At 52.1% G+C, this 16,129-nt stretch overlaps 1 protein-coding gene across 1 annotated transcript in view; it reads left to right on the top strand.

Moving 5' to 3' along the window:
• TBX1 (T-box transcription factor 1) overlaps positions 1-16,129 on the top strand; it is a 26,866-nt gene extending 10,737 nt beyond the window's left edge. Inside the window, exon 8 of the mRNA XM_077950873.1 lies at positions 16,005-16,129. Within this exon, the coding sequence (XP_077806999.1) occupies positions 16,005-16,114 (110 nt within the window). The 3' untranslated portion in view covers positions 16,115-16,129. The remainder of the gene's footprint in view (positions 1-16,004) is intronic.

The following is a 16,129-nucleotide window of genomic DNA, read 5'->3' as shown; positions in this document are numbered from 1 at the left end:
CCCCACCTTCCCACCGTCCCGTCTCATCCCAGCCTCCCCAGGGCTGGTGGTACCGCCCAGGTGTGCATCCTGCCTTTTTATTTAAATTCCTCACACCTGCAGTTGTCCCTCTTCTGGGACTTGGGCCTGTGCCCTGGCCTGTTTTCGGGACAGATGCTTGTGCTTTTCCATGGAAATTGGGAAGAAGGGTCATGACAGACACTGCCGGTCGCTGCTGGGAGCGGGAGAAGCCTCTGACCGGGATGGGATCATGGAAAGACAAAAACAGGCAGCACTGTTCTGCTAGCATTTCCCCTGCCGGCCCAGGCCCGCCTGTTCCCTGCTTATTGACTTTATTTGCTGTGAGTGTCCCTATGGAGTGACCTGGCCAGGGGGCACAATGACAGTGGCCATGAGTCATCTTGAGACCTGTGTGTGAAGCATTTTTCCCAGGCCAGGTGGCTAAGGGACCTTTCCCTGTTAACTCAACACCAGGGATGGGGCAAGAGGAACTCTTTGATCCCTCCCTTCCTGAGCGCAAGCAGGAAGGGCTGACAGCCGGTCAGCGCCAAGGCTGCTGACTTGGACACAAGATGAACGGGAAGTGCACGTGGCCGAGGCTCTGTCCCCCACCTCCCGCGCCTGTCCCAGTGTGTTTGTGGCAACTGCTGCCTTCTAGGCCACTTGGCTCATCACTCCACATGGTAGCGGCAGCCTGAGTGCCACCTCTCCGAGGGCACAGCCAGGAGTTTCCAGATGTCCACTCTCGATGGACCTGTTCTTCGTATCCATGTTTGCCTTGGCAGCGTGAAGTGAGCGGGGTCTTAGTAACTGAATGGCAGGAACCATTCCCAGAGGCCAGTCTAGGGTGGGAGGGGTTCTCCAGGGGCCATCTAAAGCTTCAAAGGGTAGCTAACACCAGAGTGTGAAGACCTCTGCAGCATCTGCCCCGGTGGCCCACAGGCTCCGTGAACACGGCTTTGGAGATGCATTCTGGGGGATGGCTGTGGATGCCCATTCCTGAGTCCTGATCCACACCTGTGTGAACTTGGGGCAGCCATTACCCATGTGCCCCACAGTGGGCGGGGCTTTGCACTGCAGAGGGCCTCCCTCTCTTGCGGTCAGAAAGCAGCCATTCCATACTCCACATCCAGGGTGTGCGGAGGGGCTGCCATTCGACACCTCCACCTTGGTTTTGTTCAAAGCTAAAGGGAGGAAAAGCTCTCCCCTGAACAAAGAGCAAACACAGTGTTTGTCAATGAGGGTGGGACACACAGCAATGTGCAAGGACCTTGGCTGTGCAGCAAACTGGCCTGTTAACGTGCCCCTCCTGTTGGGATGGCCACGCTAAATGGAGCACCCAGCTGTCCAGCAGGGCCGCCACTGGCCATCCAGGGCTATTCACATTCTTTTTTTTTTGAGACTGAGTTGCGCTCTGTCTCCCAGGTTGGAGTGCCATGGTGCAACCTCGGCTCACCGTAACCTCTGTCTCCCGGGTTCAAGCGATTTCTTCTGCTTCAGCCTCCCAAATAGCTGGGACTACAGGCATGTACCACCATGCCCGGCTAATTTTTGTATTTTTAGTAAGAGACGGGGTTTCACCATGTTGACCGGGTTGGTTGTGAACTCCTGACCTCAGGTGATCCGTCTGCCTTGGTCTTCCAAAGTGCTGGGCTTACAGACATGAGCCATCACACTCAGCCACGTGTCCTAATGAACCAGGATTCATTAAACATTCAGGTCCTCACTGGCCCCATTCTAGGTGCTCTGTGGCTCACAGGCCACGGGTCACCACAGTGCTGCTGTTGCTGCTGAAGGCGCTCCCACGCTGGGCAGTGGCCCACAGAGGCGTGGGTTTCCTCCTCTCCACCCCCATAAATGAGTTTGTGCATCTGAGAACTTCTTGTAAATGAGAGCTCGCAGGCCGGCGTCTGGGTGGCAGCTTCCACTGGCTGTGTGTCTGCAAGACTGGTGCACGCCGCTGCTCACTGTCCCTCATGTGCTCAGTCCTCAACCAGTGCCTGGTGATTGCCTGCCCGCCGCGGGCGCTGTCTGGCCAATGCCCCAGCCATTGCCGTGCCGTTCCTGGCCGTTCCTGTGGAGCTGACGTTCCTGTGGGCAGCTGCCCTAAGGCTTGGCTTCCAGCAGCTTCCTCTGTGACAGCTGTGATCTGAACGTTCACCCCCAAGGTGATGGCGGCAGGAGATGGAGCCTTTAGGGGGTGATTAGGTCGCGAGCGTGGAGCCCTCATGACCAGGATTAGCTGAGTGCTACCCTGCTTACAGACCTCCAGCCTCCAGAACTGGGAGAAATAACTGTCCACTGTTTATAAGCCACCAGGTCTATGGTGATTTGTCCTAGCTGCGCTACTGGACTGACAGTGGCCGTTCTTCCTTCCCCTTCTTGTTCCCTGTTTTAGGTTCCTCGTCGAGCACACCTGCCCTGCCCCTTCTGTACGCTACTGTGCTGGGCAGTACGGTGTAGGGGATGGGGGCTCGTCCCACTGCTGTTCCCCTAGAGGCTCCCCCTCAGCTGTTGGACTTCCCCCAAGCATCCTCCTCCAGGTTCCCTAGCTGGTCCAGAGGCCCCGTTCCCCTCCCCTAGCCTGGCTCCAGACGTCCAGCTGCCAGAACTCAGGAGGACAAGAGACCAGAAGGGCCCCCAGACTCCTCACTCCCAAAAACTCTCCAAAAACAACAGATGCACAACGAAGGAAATAGATACATTCTTGACTAAGAATGGACCATCCACACCCCCTTCACACCACTGCATCCCACAGAAGGGTTCTAGGACCCCAGGGCCTCGGGGTGTAGCTGGGCAATCCTACAGTAGCCCTGTTCCCTGTTTTCAGAGGACCCCCCCACCGCTGCCCTCTGCAGCATGTGCCCCTTTGTCGAAGGGATGATGGGCACCCCACTGCTCAGAGGGGCTTCTCACCCAGGAAACCATTGGAGGGGCAGAGGCAGGAGCACCCTGGGGCTTGGCTGTGGGACAAGGCGAGACTGTTTGGTGGCACCTTGAGCTGCGGAGGAAGACAAGACCCTGGCCTGGTGGAGATGAGACCCTGGCCTGGCGGGCTCCAGGCCCCACCCTGCGGCGCACCCTCCAGCTGGGGAAGTCCATGGGGTGTGTGGGATCCATGCGATGACAGTTGTGTGAGGCTGAGGCCCTGATCTCCAGGTGTGCCGCAGATCAAAGCACCCGCATACCAGAGAATTCCATGTGGCCACAGCTGCCGAGGGCAGAGAGAGCCTCACCTCTCGCTGGTGGAGGGAGAGTGGTGGGCGAGGAGCTGCTTCTAGGAGAAAGGGATGGCTCCAGTGTGTCAGGCAGTGCAGCCCAACCAGGAGGTGGGCACCAGGGCAGAGCATGTGGCCTGTGTTTCAGAGACTCCGTGTTCCAGAGACTCAGTTTCCCCTTCAGCTGGGGTGCTGACCTCCGCCTTGTGTGGAGAAACTCTCTGTCAACAGTGGAGGCCTGTGTCAGCCATGGGCACAGGGACGTTCATTCCTACTTCTCTCCTCCCTGTGGGTTCCAATGAGTCTGTGTGCTCGGGCAGGGTCCGCAAGCATCTGCACCATCCTGCCCCTCCTCCTCGCCAAGCTCCTTCACCCCCCTCCCCGCCGAAGGAGCATCCTGCAGAGCCCCGCCAAGGAGCAGGTGGGGACACGGACCCCCAGCCTGGCATAGTGGCACCCAGGCCTGGGGGGGCAGGATGAGACCTTTTTCCCTGATGCTACCTCACACATTTTCTGGATTTCAAAAAACACAACTGGTGCCTTTGATTCAATTCCCTTTCCTGCTTGTTGTACTACTTCAAACCAGATGGGCTCCTCAGATGAAACTCCGGAGACTCAGTGTCTCTCTTTAACCGCTGCCAGGTCTGTGTGTGGGAAACAGCAGAACCAGAATATTTTGCTAAAACCAGCCCATGTGGGGGAGAGGCTTAGGTTTTAATAGCAGTAATTAAATTATCTTCTTAATTATAAAGGGTGATGGCATTGTCAACATCCTTTATCTATCAGCTTTCAATTGCACAAAGTAAGCACGTAATCCTCTCCTCCCGGCCCCGCCGGCATCCTCTGCTCTGTGGCCAGCCCAGGCCCCCCTCCTGCAGTGCAGACCCCCGGAAGCTTTGGGGTGCATCTCCCCATTTCACCAATTCTGAGTTGCACAGGGGTTTTTGCCTGCATTTCAACACCTCTGAAGTTGGTATCTCTCTTAATCAAAGTGGGGGGTCTCAGCCTAACTGAAGGATCTTGGCTGCACATGAAACCATGGTGCAGTGGCAGTTGCCAGGATCCTGCAGTTGAGGCCCATGTCTGTGTGCCCACTGTGGCCTGGGGCAACGCTGGGTGCCAGCATCTTGCTCTGGGTGACTTTCTTGCAGGTGGTGACCCTGGCTTCTGTCTCCAGCCCCTGCAGTGGCCCTGTCCTTCCAGGACCTCACTCTTCACTCATGTCATTTCTCAGGACACCCCTCTCTGCACATCCCCAGTCTTCCCCATCTCTTCATTCCTCTGTCACTCTAGCCTCAATTCCTCTCAACGGTTTTTTTTTTGTTTTTTGAGACGGAATCTCGCTCTGTCGCCCAGGCTGGAGTGCAGTGGCACAATCTCGGTTCACTGCAACTTCTGCCTCCTGGGTTCAAGTGATTCTCCTGCATCAGCCTCCCAAGTAGCTGGGATTACAGATGTCTGCCACCACGCCCGGCTAATTTTTGTATTTTTAGTAGACATGGGATTTCACCATGTTGGCCTTTTTTTCTTTATGAGACAGGGTCTTGCTCTGTTGCCCAGGCTGGAGTGCAGTGGTGTGATCATGGTTCACTGCAGCCTCGAACTCCGGGGCTGAAGCTATCCTCCAGACTCAGCCTCCTGATTAGCTGGGACTACAGCCATGTGCCACCACACTCTGCTAATATTTTGTAGCGACATATGAGTCTTGCTGTGTTGCCCAGGCTGGTCTTGAACTCCTGGCTCTTGAATTCTTGGCCTCAAGTGAGCCTTCAGCCTCAGCCTCTCAAATTGCTGGGATTACAGGCGTGAGCCACCGTGCCCAGCCCTGTTCTCAAATAGTTTTTTTTCCCCTCCATTTCTGAATTCATCCTTTATCTCATAATGTGTTTTCTGGATTACTCCCCAAGACAGCTTTTTTTCTTGTGACATCATCACAGAACGAAGATGGTGATGGCAGCAAGGCCACAAAACAGTCCCCAGTCTACCTGACTGCTCATGGCCGTGGTTTGGACCTTCAGCCATGAGGCAGTACATCCTCCCAGAGCAGGGTAGGGACCTTCACCGCAGGGCTGGTTCTCAGGAACTGCCGGGCGCCCTTCTCCAGTCCACCTTTGTGATAAGGGACAGAATCGGGGTCAGTGGCAGGACACAGGTCCCCTTCCCTGTCGCCTCAGGCTGGTGGGATTCCTGCACTCGAGTGCTGCTGGGGCTGCAGGCGAGGCCTGGGCTACACAGGAAGCCCGGGCACCACAGAGTGGCTGCTAGCTGGTGGCATTGTTCCTCTGCGGATTCGGAGCTGTACGAGCACGGGCGTTGAGCTGAGGCAAAATACGGAAACAGCCACTTCCATGCAAATAATCACCCTTCTGATAACAATAAGTCAAGTCTCAAGGGACTTAGAAAAACAAGCAGCTTTATTAAGATGCAGCTGACCGATCTGAAAGCCTGCCTGCTCCGCCACCTCCTGGGAATGGACTGTCACATTCACCTTCCCTATGTGAGGTTGACACCAACACATAGGAGCACATCCCAAGACACCCATCACCCTGCGTGGTAGGTGCTGGAAAGAAACAGCCTAGTTATGAGAGAGACTTGCAACTGGGGGCCCCCTAGCACCCCACAGAGGCATTTCCAGGTAGCCCCTCCAGCTTGGCTGTGTGGTCCTCCTTGGAGGACCCTCCCTCCTTCCAGGTGGCCAGCCAGAAGGGGCCATCTTCAGGCAGGCACCCGCTTCAGGAGAGCCCATGCCCAGTCGCTGCCTGGGAAGTTTACCCCAGCTGCCCCTGTCACCTCCTGGCCTCCACCTGCTCTCCTAGGTCCTCAGGCCTCACACAGTCGTGTCCCTCTAACAGGTGACTGCAGGATGGAGCCCCAGGCATCTCGGCACCCTGATGCGGTCACTGCCAGGAGGAGAGTGGTCTCAGGGTGGGCCAGACCCCTGGGCACCAGTGTGGCGTCCTTCCTGAGCTGCTGGGGGAGATTTGCCTGGCAAAGCCCACCTTGCCCCTCTACCCTCAGCTGCTGAGTTTCCCTCCAGTAGTGGCTATTCCAGTAGTAGCTGTTTCCCACGCACAGGTCTCTTCCCCAATAAGAATTGGTGCTGCAGGACAGAGATCCTATCGCATGTATACCCAGAAGGTGATTCAGGGTGAATATTAAAGACCTGGATATCCATTAGGATGATGATGATTTTAAAAAACAAAAACAGAGGCCGGGCGCGGTGGCTCACGCCTGTAATCCCAGCACTTTGGGAGGCCGAGGTGGGCGGATCACGAGGTCAGGAGATCGAGACCACGGTGAAACCCCGTCTCTACTAAAAATACAAAAAATTAGCCGGGCGCGGTTGTGGGTGCCTGTAGTCCCAGCTACTCGGGAGGCTGAGGCAGGAGAATGGCGTGAACCCGGGAGGCGGAGCTTGCAGTGAGCCGAGATCGCGCCACTGCACTCCAGCCTGGGCAACAGAGCGAGACTCCGTCTCAAAAAAAAAAAAAAAAAAAAAAAAACAGAAAACAACACGTATTGGTGAGGACGTGGAGCCCCTGGAAGCCGTCTACACTGCTGGTGGGACTGTAACATGGTGCAGCTGCTGCGGGGAGTAGCGTGGTGGGTCCTTGAAAAATTATACAGCTGTTAGGGAGGGTGAAACAGGAAGAATTCTTGAAGCCAGAAGTTCAAGACCCGCCTGGGCGGGCCCAGGCACCTGTAGTCCCAGCTACTTGGTAGACTGAGGCAGGAGGATTGCTTGAGCCGAGGAGTTCCAGGCTGCAGTAAGCTATGATCACACCACTCCACTCCAGCCTGGTGACATAGCAAGATCTTGTCTCTAAGATAAATTAAAATTCTACATAGAATTACGGTATGATCCAGCAATTCTACTTCTGGGAAAATACCCAAGAGAATTGAAAGCAGAGTCTCAAAGAGAGATTTCTCCATCCATGTTCACAGCAGCATTACTTACAATAGCAGCATTACTTACAATGGAGGCGAGCCGAGTGTCCACTGATAAATGAATGGATCAACAAAATGTGGTGTGTGTGTGTACCATGGAGTATTATCCAGCCTTAAAAAGGAAGGGAATTCTGTCACATGCTACAACATGGATGAACCCTGAGGTCCTTATGCTCCATGAATTGAGCCAGTCACAAAGGACACATATTGTAGTGTACAATTCCATTTGCATGAGGCACCTCAAGTAGTCAGATTCAAGAAACAGGAGAATGGGGATTGTTAGGTGCTGGGGGAGGGGAATGGGGAGTTGGTGTCTAGTGGGGACAGAGGTTCCATTTTGCATTCATCTGGAGGTGGATGCACAGCATTGGGAATACACTTAATGCCACTGAATTGTGCACTTCAACATGGTGACAATGGCACATTCTTTATTTTTTATAGAGACAGGGTCTCACTGGGTTGCCCAGGCTGGCCTCGAACTCAGGTTCAGGCTCTCCTTTCACCTCGGCCTCCCAAAGTGCTGGGATTATAGGTGTGAGCCACCACACCTGGCCAAATTTATGGGTTTTTTGTTTTTAGTTTTTTGAAACGGAGTTTGTCCCTTGTCACCTAGGCTGGAGTATAGTGGTGTGATCTTGGCTCACTGCAACCTCCACCTCCTGGGTTCAAGCGATTCTCCTGCCTCAGCCTCCCAAGTAGCTGGGATTACAGGCACCTGCCAACACACCCAGCTAATTTTTGTATTTTTATTAGAGACGGGGTTTCACCATGTTGGCCAGGCTGGTCTCGAACTCCTGACCTCAGGTGATCCGCCCACCTCAGCCTCCCAAAGTGCTGGGGTAACAGGAGTAAGCCACTGCGCCTGGCCAAAATTTGTGTTTTTAAACGTATGTGTAACAATTTAAAAATCCTGGATCATCCACAGGTTGCAAAAGCCACTGCTCTTCATCTTGGATTGACCAATTCCCTACCTGCCTCTAACGCAGTGGTTTTTTTTAGCAGGAGCAGTCTTGTCCCCCGGGGTGTCTGACAGTGCCTGGGACACTGGGTCGGGGTGCTTCTGGCATCTGGTGGGTGGAGACGGGGGATGCCGTCCACCCTCTGCAGTGCACGCTCGGAGCCACAGGTCCGGAGCCACGGACTGCTATGGCGAGGCCTTTCCACATGGCCGCACCCTGTCTGAAGCAGCTAGTGGTGCAGCCCCGAATATTCTGAGGCCAGAAGCTCCCAAGTACCACCTGGCATGAAGTGGTGCTCCAGGGCCCTCTCCGCACTCCTCCCCCTGCCCAAGTGGGCCCAGACTCCCCAGTGAGGCAGCACAGCCTGGAGTGCTCGCCTGGAGCCTGAGGGGTCTGGCTGCAGTGAGGCGGGCTTCGAGGGAGGCTGCCAGGCTGTGCTGGAGAAGGCTGTGCTGGAGAAGGCTGGTGACAGCTTTGCACGGAGACGGAGGGTTACCGGAGCCGTCCCTGGAGGTGGCCCCTCCAAGCGCTCAGGCCCCAGGCAAGTCCCACCAGCTCCCAAGTGGAAGGTGTAAGCCACGTGGGCATAGGTGGGAGGGAGTTCTCACCATCCGTGGCTGCTAGTGCCCCTGAAACCACCTGGAAGTCCCAGTGGCTTCCCCAGGGACAGGCAGTGCTGTGGCCCGTGTCCACCCCAGCTCTGGGGCCTGTGCTCCGTGCCTGCCCGTGATCTCCCTCTCTCTCAGGGGTGGTTTCTCTGTCCCTACACAATATGGTGCTCTATAGCTTTCCTTAGGAATTCAGTTCCTCAGGAGGAAGATGTGTGGCCCCTTGCTCCAGGAAGGCCCAGTCCTCCCTCGCTAGGGGTGGGAGGGTAAGGCAAAGGTGCCGAAGTATCCATCCCATGAACGCAAGACACACAGTGCCTGCTCTACAAGCGCTCATGTTCCGCCAGGCAGGGACAGTTGACACCCAGGGGCCTGCGGAGGGTGGAGGGCTCTGCAGAGGCAGGATCACCTCGGAGATGGGTGTAGGAGGGGACCTCGGGCCACTCCAGGGCCAGGCCTGCTTGCCCTGCTTAGGAGCTGGGTCTCCCACCCAGGGAGGGAGGAGTCATGTCTCAAGGGCGGCCACTGGGCCTGAAAAGCAGAACCGCATGTGATCAGTCTGGGTGTGCAAGGCTTCAGGAAAGCACGCCTACTCTCAAGGGATGGAGGCAGAGGCTGGTAGCCGACGTCCATGCCAGCCGCCAACTCAGAGCCAGCACACTACCCGCGTGTGCCTCTGCCAGTGAGAGGATGAAAAGCAATGACCTACAGACGCAGGCAACCTGGATGAGTCTTGACTTTATCTCGCTGAGGGGAGGAAGCAGGCTCGGGCGGTGCCGTGTGCATGGCTCTGTTTATAAGCTGTCTGGGAATAGGCAAAACCACAGTGCAGAACACAGGTCAGCCAGTGCAGGCAGGAAGGGCCGGCACACGGGAGGAGGAGCTTCCTGGGTAACGCTCAATCCCTCTCGCTCTGTCGCCCGGGCTGGAGTGCAGTGGCCGGATCGCGGCTCACTGCAAGCTCCGCCTCCCGAGTTCACGCCATTCTCCTGCCTCAGCCTCCCGTGTAGCTGGGACTACAGGTGCCCGCCACCTCGCCCGGCTAGTTTTTTGTATTTTTTAGTAGAGACGGGGTTTCACCGTGTTAGCCAGGATGGTCTTGATCTCCTGACCTCGTGATCCGCCCGTCTCGGCCTCCCAAAGTGCTGGGATTACAGGCTTGAGCCACCACGCCCGGCCCAAGTTCTACTCTTATAGATAAAGAGCGTGCTGGCCTTTCCCACGCCCTCTCTGTTTTGACCCATTCTGAGTATGGGTCCTTTTTGTCTCCCCCTCTCCATCCTCTCTCAGCCCCTTTCACTGGGTTTCACAGTGTGCTGGGCACAGGTTCAGGATGTGTTGTTACTCTTTTTTTTTTTTTTTTTTTTGAGACAGGGTCTCCCTCTGCCATCCAGCCTAGAGTGCAGTGGTGTGATCATGGCTCACGGCAGCCTCGACCTCCTAGGCTCAAGTGATCCTCCCCCCTCAACCTTCCGTGTAGCTGGGAACACAGGCACGCACCACCATGTCCAGCTAATTTTTAAGTTTTTTGTGGACATAGGCTTTTGCCATGTTGCTCAGGCTGGTCTCAAACTCCTGAGCTCAAGTGATCCTCTTGTCTTGGCCTCCCAAAGTGCCAGGATTACAGGTGTGAGCCACCACGCCCAACCAGGATTTGTTACTCTTAACTAGTAAAACAGCACATTCCTGCTCCTTATTTCAAGAGACAGGATCTTGCTGTGTCACCCAGGCTGAAGTGCAGTGGCATCGTGATCAAGGCTCACTGCAGCCTCAACCTCCCAGTCTCAAGCGATCCTTCCTCCTCAGTCTCCCGAATAGCTAGGACTACAGGTGTGTGCCACACCTGGCTTTTTTGTTGTTGTTGTTAAGAGATGAGGTCTCACTATGTTGCCCAGGCTAGTCTCAAACTCCTGAGCTCAAGTGATCCTCCTGCTTTTGCCCTCCAAAGTACTGGGATTATAGGTGTAAGCCACTGCACCCAGCCATTGCTCTTTATTTCTTTTCTTTTCTTTCTTTCTTTTCTTTTCTTTTCTTTTTTTTTTTTTTTTTTTTTTTGAGACGGAGTTTCGTTCTTGTTGCCCAGGCTGGAGTGCAATGGCGCAGTTTCAGCTCACTGCAAACTCCGCCTCCTGGGCTCAAGCAATCCTCCTGCCTCAACCTCCCGAATAGCTAGGATTACAGGCTTGCACCACCACGTCTGGTTAATTTTTACATTTTTAGTAGAGACGGGGTTTCACCATGTTGGCCAGGCTGGTCTCGAACTCCTGACCTCAGGTGATCCGCCCGCCTCAGCCTCCCAAAGTGTTGATTTTATAAGCGTGAGCCACTGTGCCTGGCCTGTTGCTCCTTATTTCTAAAAGTAGATAAGGGGGGCCGGACGCAGTGGCTTACGCCTGCAATCCCAGAACTTCGGGAGGCTGAGGCAGGCAGATCATTTGAGCCCAGTAGTTTGAGATCAGCCTGGCCAACATGGTGAAGCCCCATCTCTACTAAAAATACAAAAGTTAGCTGGGCGTGGTGGCAGGCGCCTGTAATCCCAGCTACTTGGGAGTCTGAGGCAAGAGAACTGCTTGAACTTGGGAGGCAGAGGTTGTGGTGAACTGAGATTGCGCCACTGCACTCCAGCCTGGGCGATAATAAGACTTCGTCTCAAACAAATAAAATAAATAAAAGTAAGTAAGGGGGAGATCTAGTTCCCTGATCTGACGTCTTTCCTTGGGGTCACTGACTGTGGGAAAGGCACGTGCTGTGCTGAGGTGGGACCTGGTGTGGCTGTGGAGGCCGTATTTGTGTCCTGTGGGTGGCTCGGCTCGTTGGGAAATCCAGTCCTGTCCTGCCCTTCCATGTGGTTCAGACACTGGACATTTGTGCAGTCTCATCTACAAGAAAAGAGGCACCTCTGACACGGCACTTCATCCACTCCCATGGGATGGGGTTGTCACCCATGTGAACATGTCCTGAAGGACAAGGAAGGGAAAGCTGAGGCCGGGCGTGGTGGCTCACGCCTGTAATCCCAGCACTTTGGGAGGCCGAGATGGGCGGACCACGAGGTCGGGAGATCGAGACCATCCTGGCTAACACGGTGAAACCCCATCTCTACTAAAAAAAATACAAAAAACTAGCTGGGCGTGGTGGCGGGCGCCTGTAGTCCCAGCTACTCGGGAGGCTGAGGCAGGAGAATGGCGTAAACCTGGGAGGCGGAGCTTGCAGTGAGTGGAGATCGCGCCACTGCACTCCAGCCTGGCCAACAGAGCGAAACTCCATCTCAAAAAAAAAAAAAAGAAAAAAAAAAAAGAAAGCTGAGACGTCCAGGAATGCACCAGAGACAGCAGTGGAGCTTCTGAGGGATGCAGGTGGCTGTGTGAACCTGGGGCTCCCCTGCTCCGCAGAGTGCCAACCCTTCAATACCCAGGGCCTGGTGGCCGGGAGGACGCCGGGCCATGGGCACATGGAATTATCGTGTTTCCCTTCACTTTGGTTCATGTTTGAAATTTCCAAAACTAAAAAACAGTGACTTGTTCAGTAAATTCCAGTATGAATAAATTGCATGTTTTGTAATAAATACTTCTCTACAGAGTCACACTCTCAGTTGATAAATCAAAACTTGTTGGATAAAACAAAGTAAATTTCTCCTCACATTTAAACATTGACTGTAAACTCATTACAAACACTTCTAAATATTTAATGAAAACTACAAGCTTAACATATCTGATCCAAAAATGCCTTAAACACCTCAGCCCAGACACCCACACACTGAGGATGATTCCCTCAAACTGGTTCTGAAAGTAGTAGCCTGCTTTTCTCTAGCCCGTTCTTATTCTTTCTCAGACGTGCTCTTAGCACCCTCCTGGGGATTAGCATCCGACCCACATCACTTGGGAAAAGCCCTGGCCGGCGGCTGCCAGGCGGGGGCACCACACTGAGGCCAAGTGCCGCTGCCCAGTGAGCCTGACTGCCCCCTCGAGCTCTTTCCTTTCACATTTACTTATTTATTTTTTAAATTGACATATAAAATTGACATATTTATTGTGTAATGTTCTTACTACAAAAATTAGAACTATGTCAGGTGAGGCCGGGCGCAGTGGCTCAAGCCTGTAATCCCAGCACTTTGGGAGGCCGAGACGGGCAGATCACGAGGTCAGGAAATCGAGACCATCCTGGCTAACACGGTGAAATCCCGTCTCTAGTAAAATACAAAAAAAATTAGCCGGGCGTGGTGGCGGGCGCCTGTAGTCCCAGCTACTTGGGAGGCTGAGGCAGGAGAATGGCGTGAACCTGGGAGGCGGAGCTTCCAGTGAGCTGAGATCCGGCCACTGCACTCCAGCCTGGGTGACAGAGCGAGACTCTGTCTAAAAAAAAAAAAAAAAAAAAAAAAAAAAAAAAAAAAAAGAACTATGTCAGGTGATGTATTTGCTAATTAGCTAGACTTAACCAGACCTTTAGTTTTCAGTTTTTAACGTTGAGTTAAAATACACGTAAATCAAATTTCCCATCGTAGCCCTTTGTAAGTGTGCATTTCAGTGGCATGAAGTCCATCCACATGACTGTGCAGCCATCTCCACCATCCATCTCAGAACTCTTCATCTCAGAAACCTGAAACTCTGTCCCCATTAAACAAGAAGTCCCCATTCCCCTCCCCTGGCAGCCAGCATTCTGCTCTGTCTCTATGAATCTGACTACTCTAGGCCCCTCATGTAAGTGGAGTCACACAGCATTTGTCTTTCTGTGGCTGGCTTAGTTCACTGAGTGTGAGGACCTCAAGGTTCATCCGTGTTGTAGCCTGTGTCGGAACTCCTTCCCTTTATAAGGCGGAACACTATTCTGTTGTATGTCTGTACTGCATTTTGTTGATTCATTCATCTGTCAGTGGACACTTGGGTTGCTCCCACCTGTTGACTGCTGTGAGTAATGCTGCTATGAACGTGGGTATAGAAATATCTTTGCAGCCCTGCTTTCGGTTCTCTTGGGTGTTCTGTCACAAGAGGAACTGCTGGCTCATATGGTAATTCTATGTGTAAGATTTTGAGAAATGACCACACTGTTTTCCATAGCTGCTACTCCATTTTTACATTCCCACCAACCATGCACAAAGGTTCAGATTTCTCCACACACTTGTTTTCTGTTTTGTTTTTATTTTTGGTGTACCCATCCTCATGGGTGTAAGTCAGTATCTATCTCATTATAATTCTGACTCGCATTTCCCTAATGAATAGTGATGCTGTGCCTGCTGGCTACTCATACATCTTCTTTGGAGAAATGTCTACTTATTTGTCTATTTTCTTTTTATTTTTAATTTTTAGAGACAGGGTATCACTATGTTGTCCAGGCTGGACTCCAACTCCTGTATTAAGTGATCCTTTTGCCTCAGCCTCCTGAATAGCTGGGTACATACCACAGCACCCAGGATGGCCCATTTTTGAATTGGCTTTTTTGTTGTTGTTGAGTTTTAGGAGTTCCCTATATATTGTGGATATTAATCCCTTATCAGATATATAGTTTGAAAGATTTTCTCTGTAGGCTGCTTTTTTACTCTGTTGATGGTGTCTTTTGATGCATATAACTTTTAAATTTTCATGAAGCCCAGTTTGTCTATTTTTTTTCTTTTGTGACATGCGCCTTTGGTGCCATATCCAAGAATTTATTGCTAAATCCAATGTCATGAAGCTTTTGGCCTATGTTTTCTTCTAAGGGTTTTATGGTTTTAGGTCTTAATTTAGCTCTATTGTGAGTTTATAGGGTATGAGGTGGAGGATCAAACTTCATTCTTTTGCACGTGTAAATCCAGTTTTCCCAACATCATTTGTTAAAAAAAAGTCTTTTCCCCCATTGAATGGTCAACATATTAAAAATCATTTGGGGCCGGGCACAGTGGTTCACGTGCCTGTAATCCCAGCACTTTGGGAGGCCGAGGCAGGGGCGGATCACGAGGTCAGGAGATCGAGACCATCCTGGCTAACATGGTAAAACCTCATCTCTACTAAAAATACAAAAAAATTAGCCGGGCATGGCGGCGGGCACCTGTAGTCCCAGCTACTTGGGAGGCTGAGGCAGGAGAATGGCATGAACCTGGGAGGCAGAGCTTGCAGTGAGCCGAGATCACGCCACTGCACTCCAGCCTGGGCAACAGAGCGAGACTCCGTCTCAAAATAAATAAATAAATAAATAAATAAATAAAATAAAAAATAAAATAAAATAAAATCATTTGGCCAGCCAGGTGCAGTGGCATGTATCTATAGTCCCAGTTACTTGGGAGGCAGAGGTGGGAGAACTGCTTGAGGCCAGGAGTTCAAGACCAGACTAGGCAACACAGTGAGACCCTGTTTCTAATTAAGAAAAATATCACTGGATCATATACAGGATGGTTTATTTCTAGGCTGTCTATTCTATTACATTGGTCTTTACATCTGCCTTTATGCTAGTACCACACTGTTTTGATTACTATAGCTTTGTAATAAGTTTTGAAACCAGGAAGTATGAATCCTCCAACTTTATTCATTTTAAGATTGTTTTAGCTATTAGGGGGTCCTTGAGAGTCCATATGAATTTCAGAATGGCTTTTTCTATTTCCACAAAAAATGTCATTGGGATTTTTGAAGGGAATGCATTGAATCTGTAGATTCCTTTGGGTACTATGCATATCTTAACAATATTAAGTTTTCCAATCCATGAACATGGGATGTATATCCGTTTATTTATGTTTTAATTTCTTTCAGCAGTGTTTTACAGATTTCAGTGTACAAGTCTTTGACCTCCCTGGTTAAGCTAATTCTTAAGTATTTTATTATTTTTAATGCTGAGTCTCTTTTGATAACAAAACCTCTTGTTACGTTGAGGAACTCTTTAGCCCATCTTTTGTATTTGCTTTCAGTTTGTGACACTTTGGTATGTCTTCCCGAGATGAGCGATTCTTTGGGTTTCACGGATGAGAGAGCCCATTGCATTGTCCTTTCATTTGGAGATATTGCCTGGTGTGTTGGGACAAGGAAGGACTAACCTTCCTTGTCAGTGTCTTATCACACCCGCAGGGCTGAGTGACAGGGTGGTCCTGGGCAGGCTTCCTGTGGCTGTGCAAACTGAGTGGGTGCACATTGGACTTTTCCCACCTACTGATGGTGTGTGAGGCCGATGTTACTGGGGCCTCAGCTGTCTGTGTTCACTCTTTCTTGCTACACAAAGAGAAACAAGGACAAGCCTTATTTGATAAAGGCCACAAACACTTTGACCTTCCTCCACCCAGTGTGGGGATCTGTGTCCCTTCTCCTTGACTCCAGGGCTGGTCACAGAAGGCTCTGGGCTCCAGCCTGGCTTGCTGGATGTGCTCTTGAAGCTCCCAAGTAAGAAGTCTGAGTCCCTGAGACCACTACACTGTAAGGACACTTGAAGGCGCTCAGGTTGA

The sequence above is a fragment of the Macaca mulatta genome, chromosome 10 (genome assembly GCF_049350105.2).
Source record: "Macaca mulatta isolate MMU2019108-1 chromosome 10, T2T-MMU8v2.0, whole genome shotgun sequence".
NCBI lineage: Eukaryota > Metazoa > Chordata > Mammalia > Primates > Cercopithecidae > Macaca > Macaca mulatta.
Note: the sequence above shows the minus strand (reverse complement) of the source record. Positions and strands in the feature narration are given on the sequence as shown.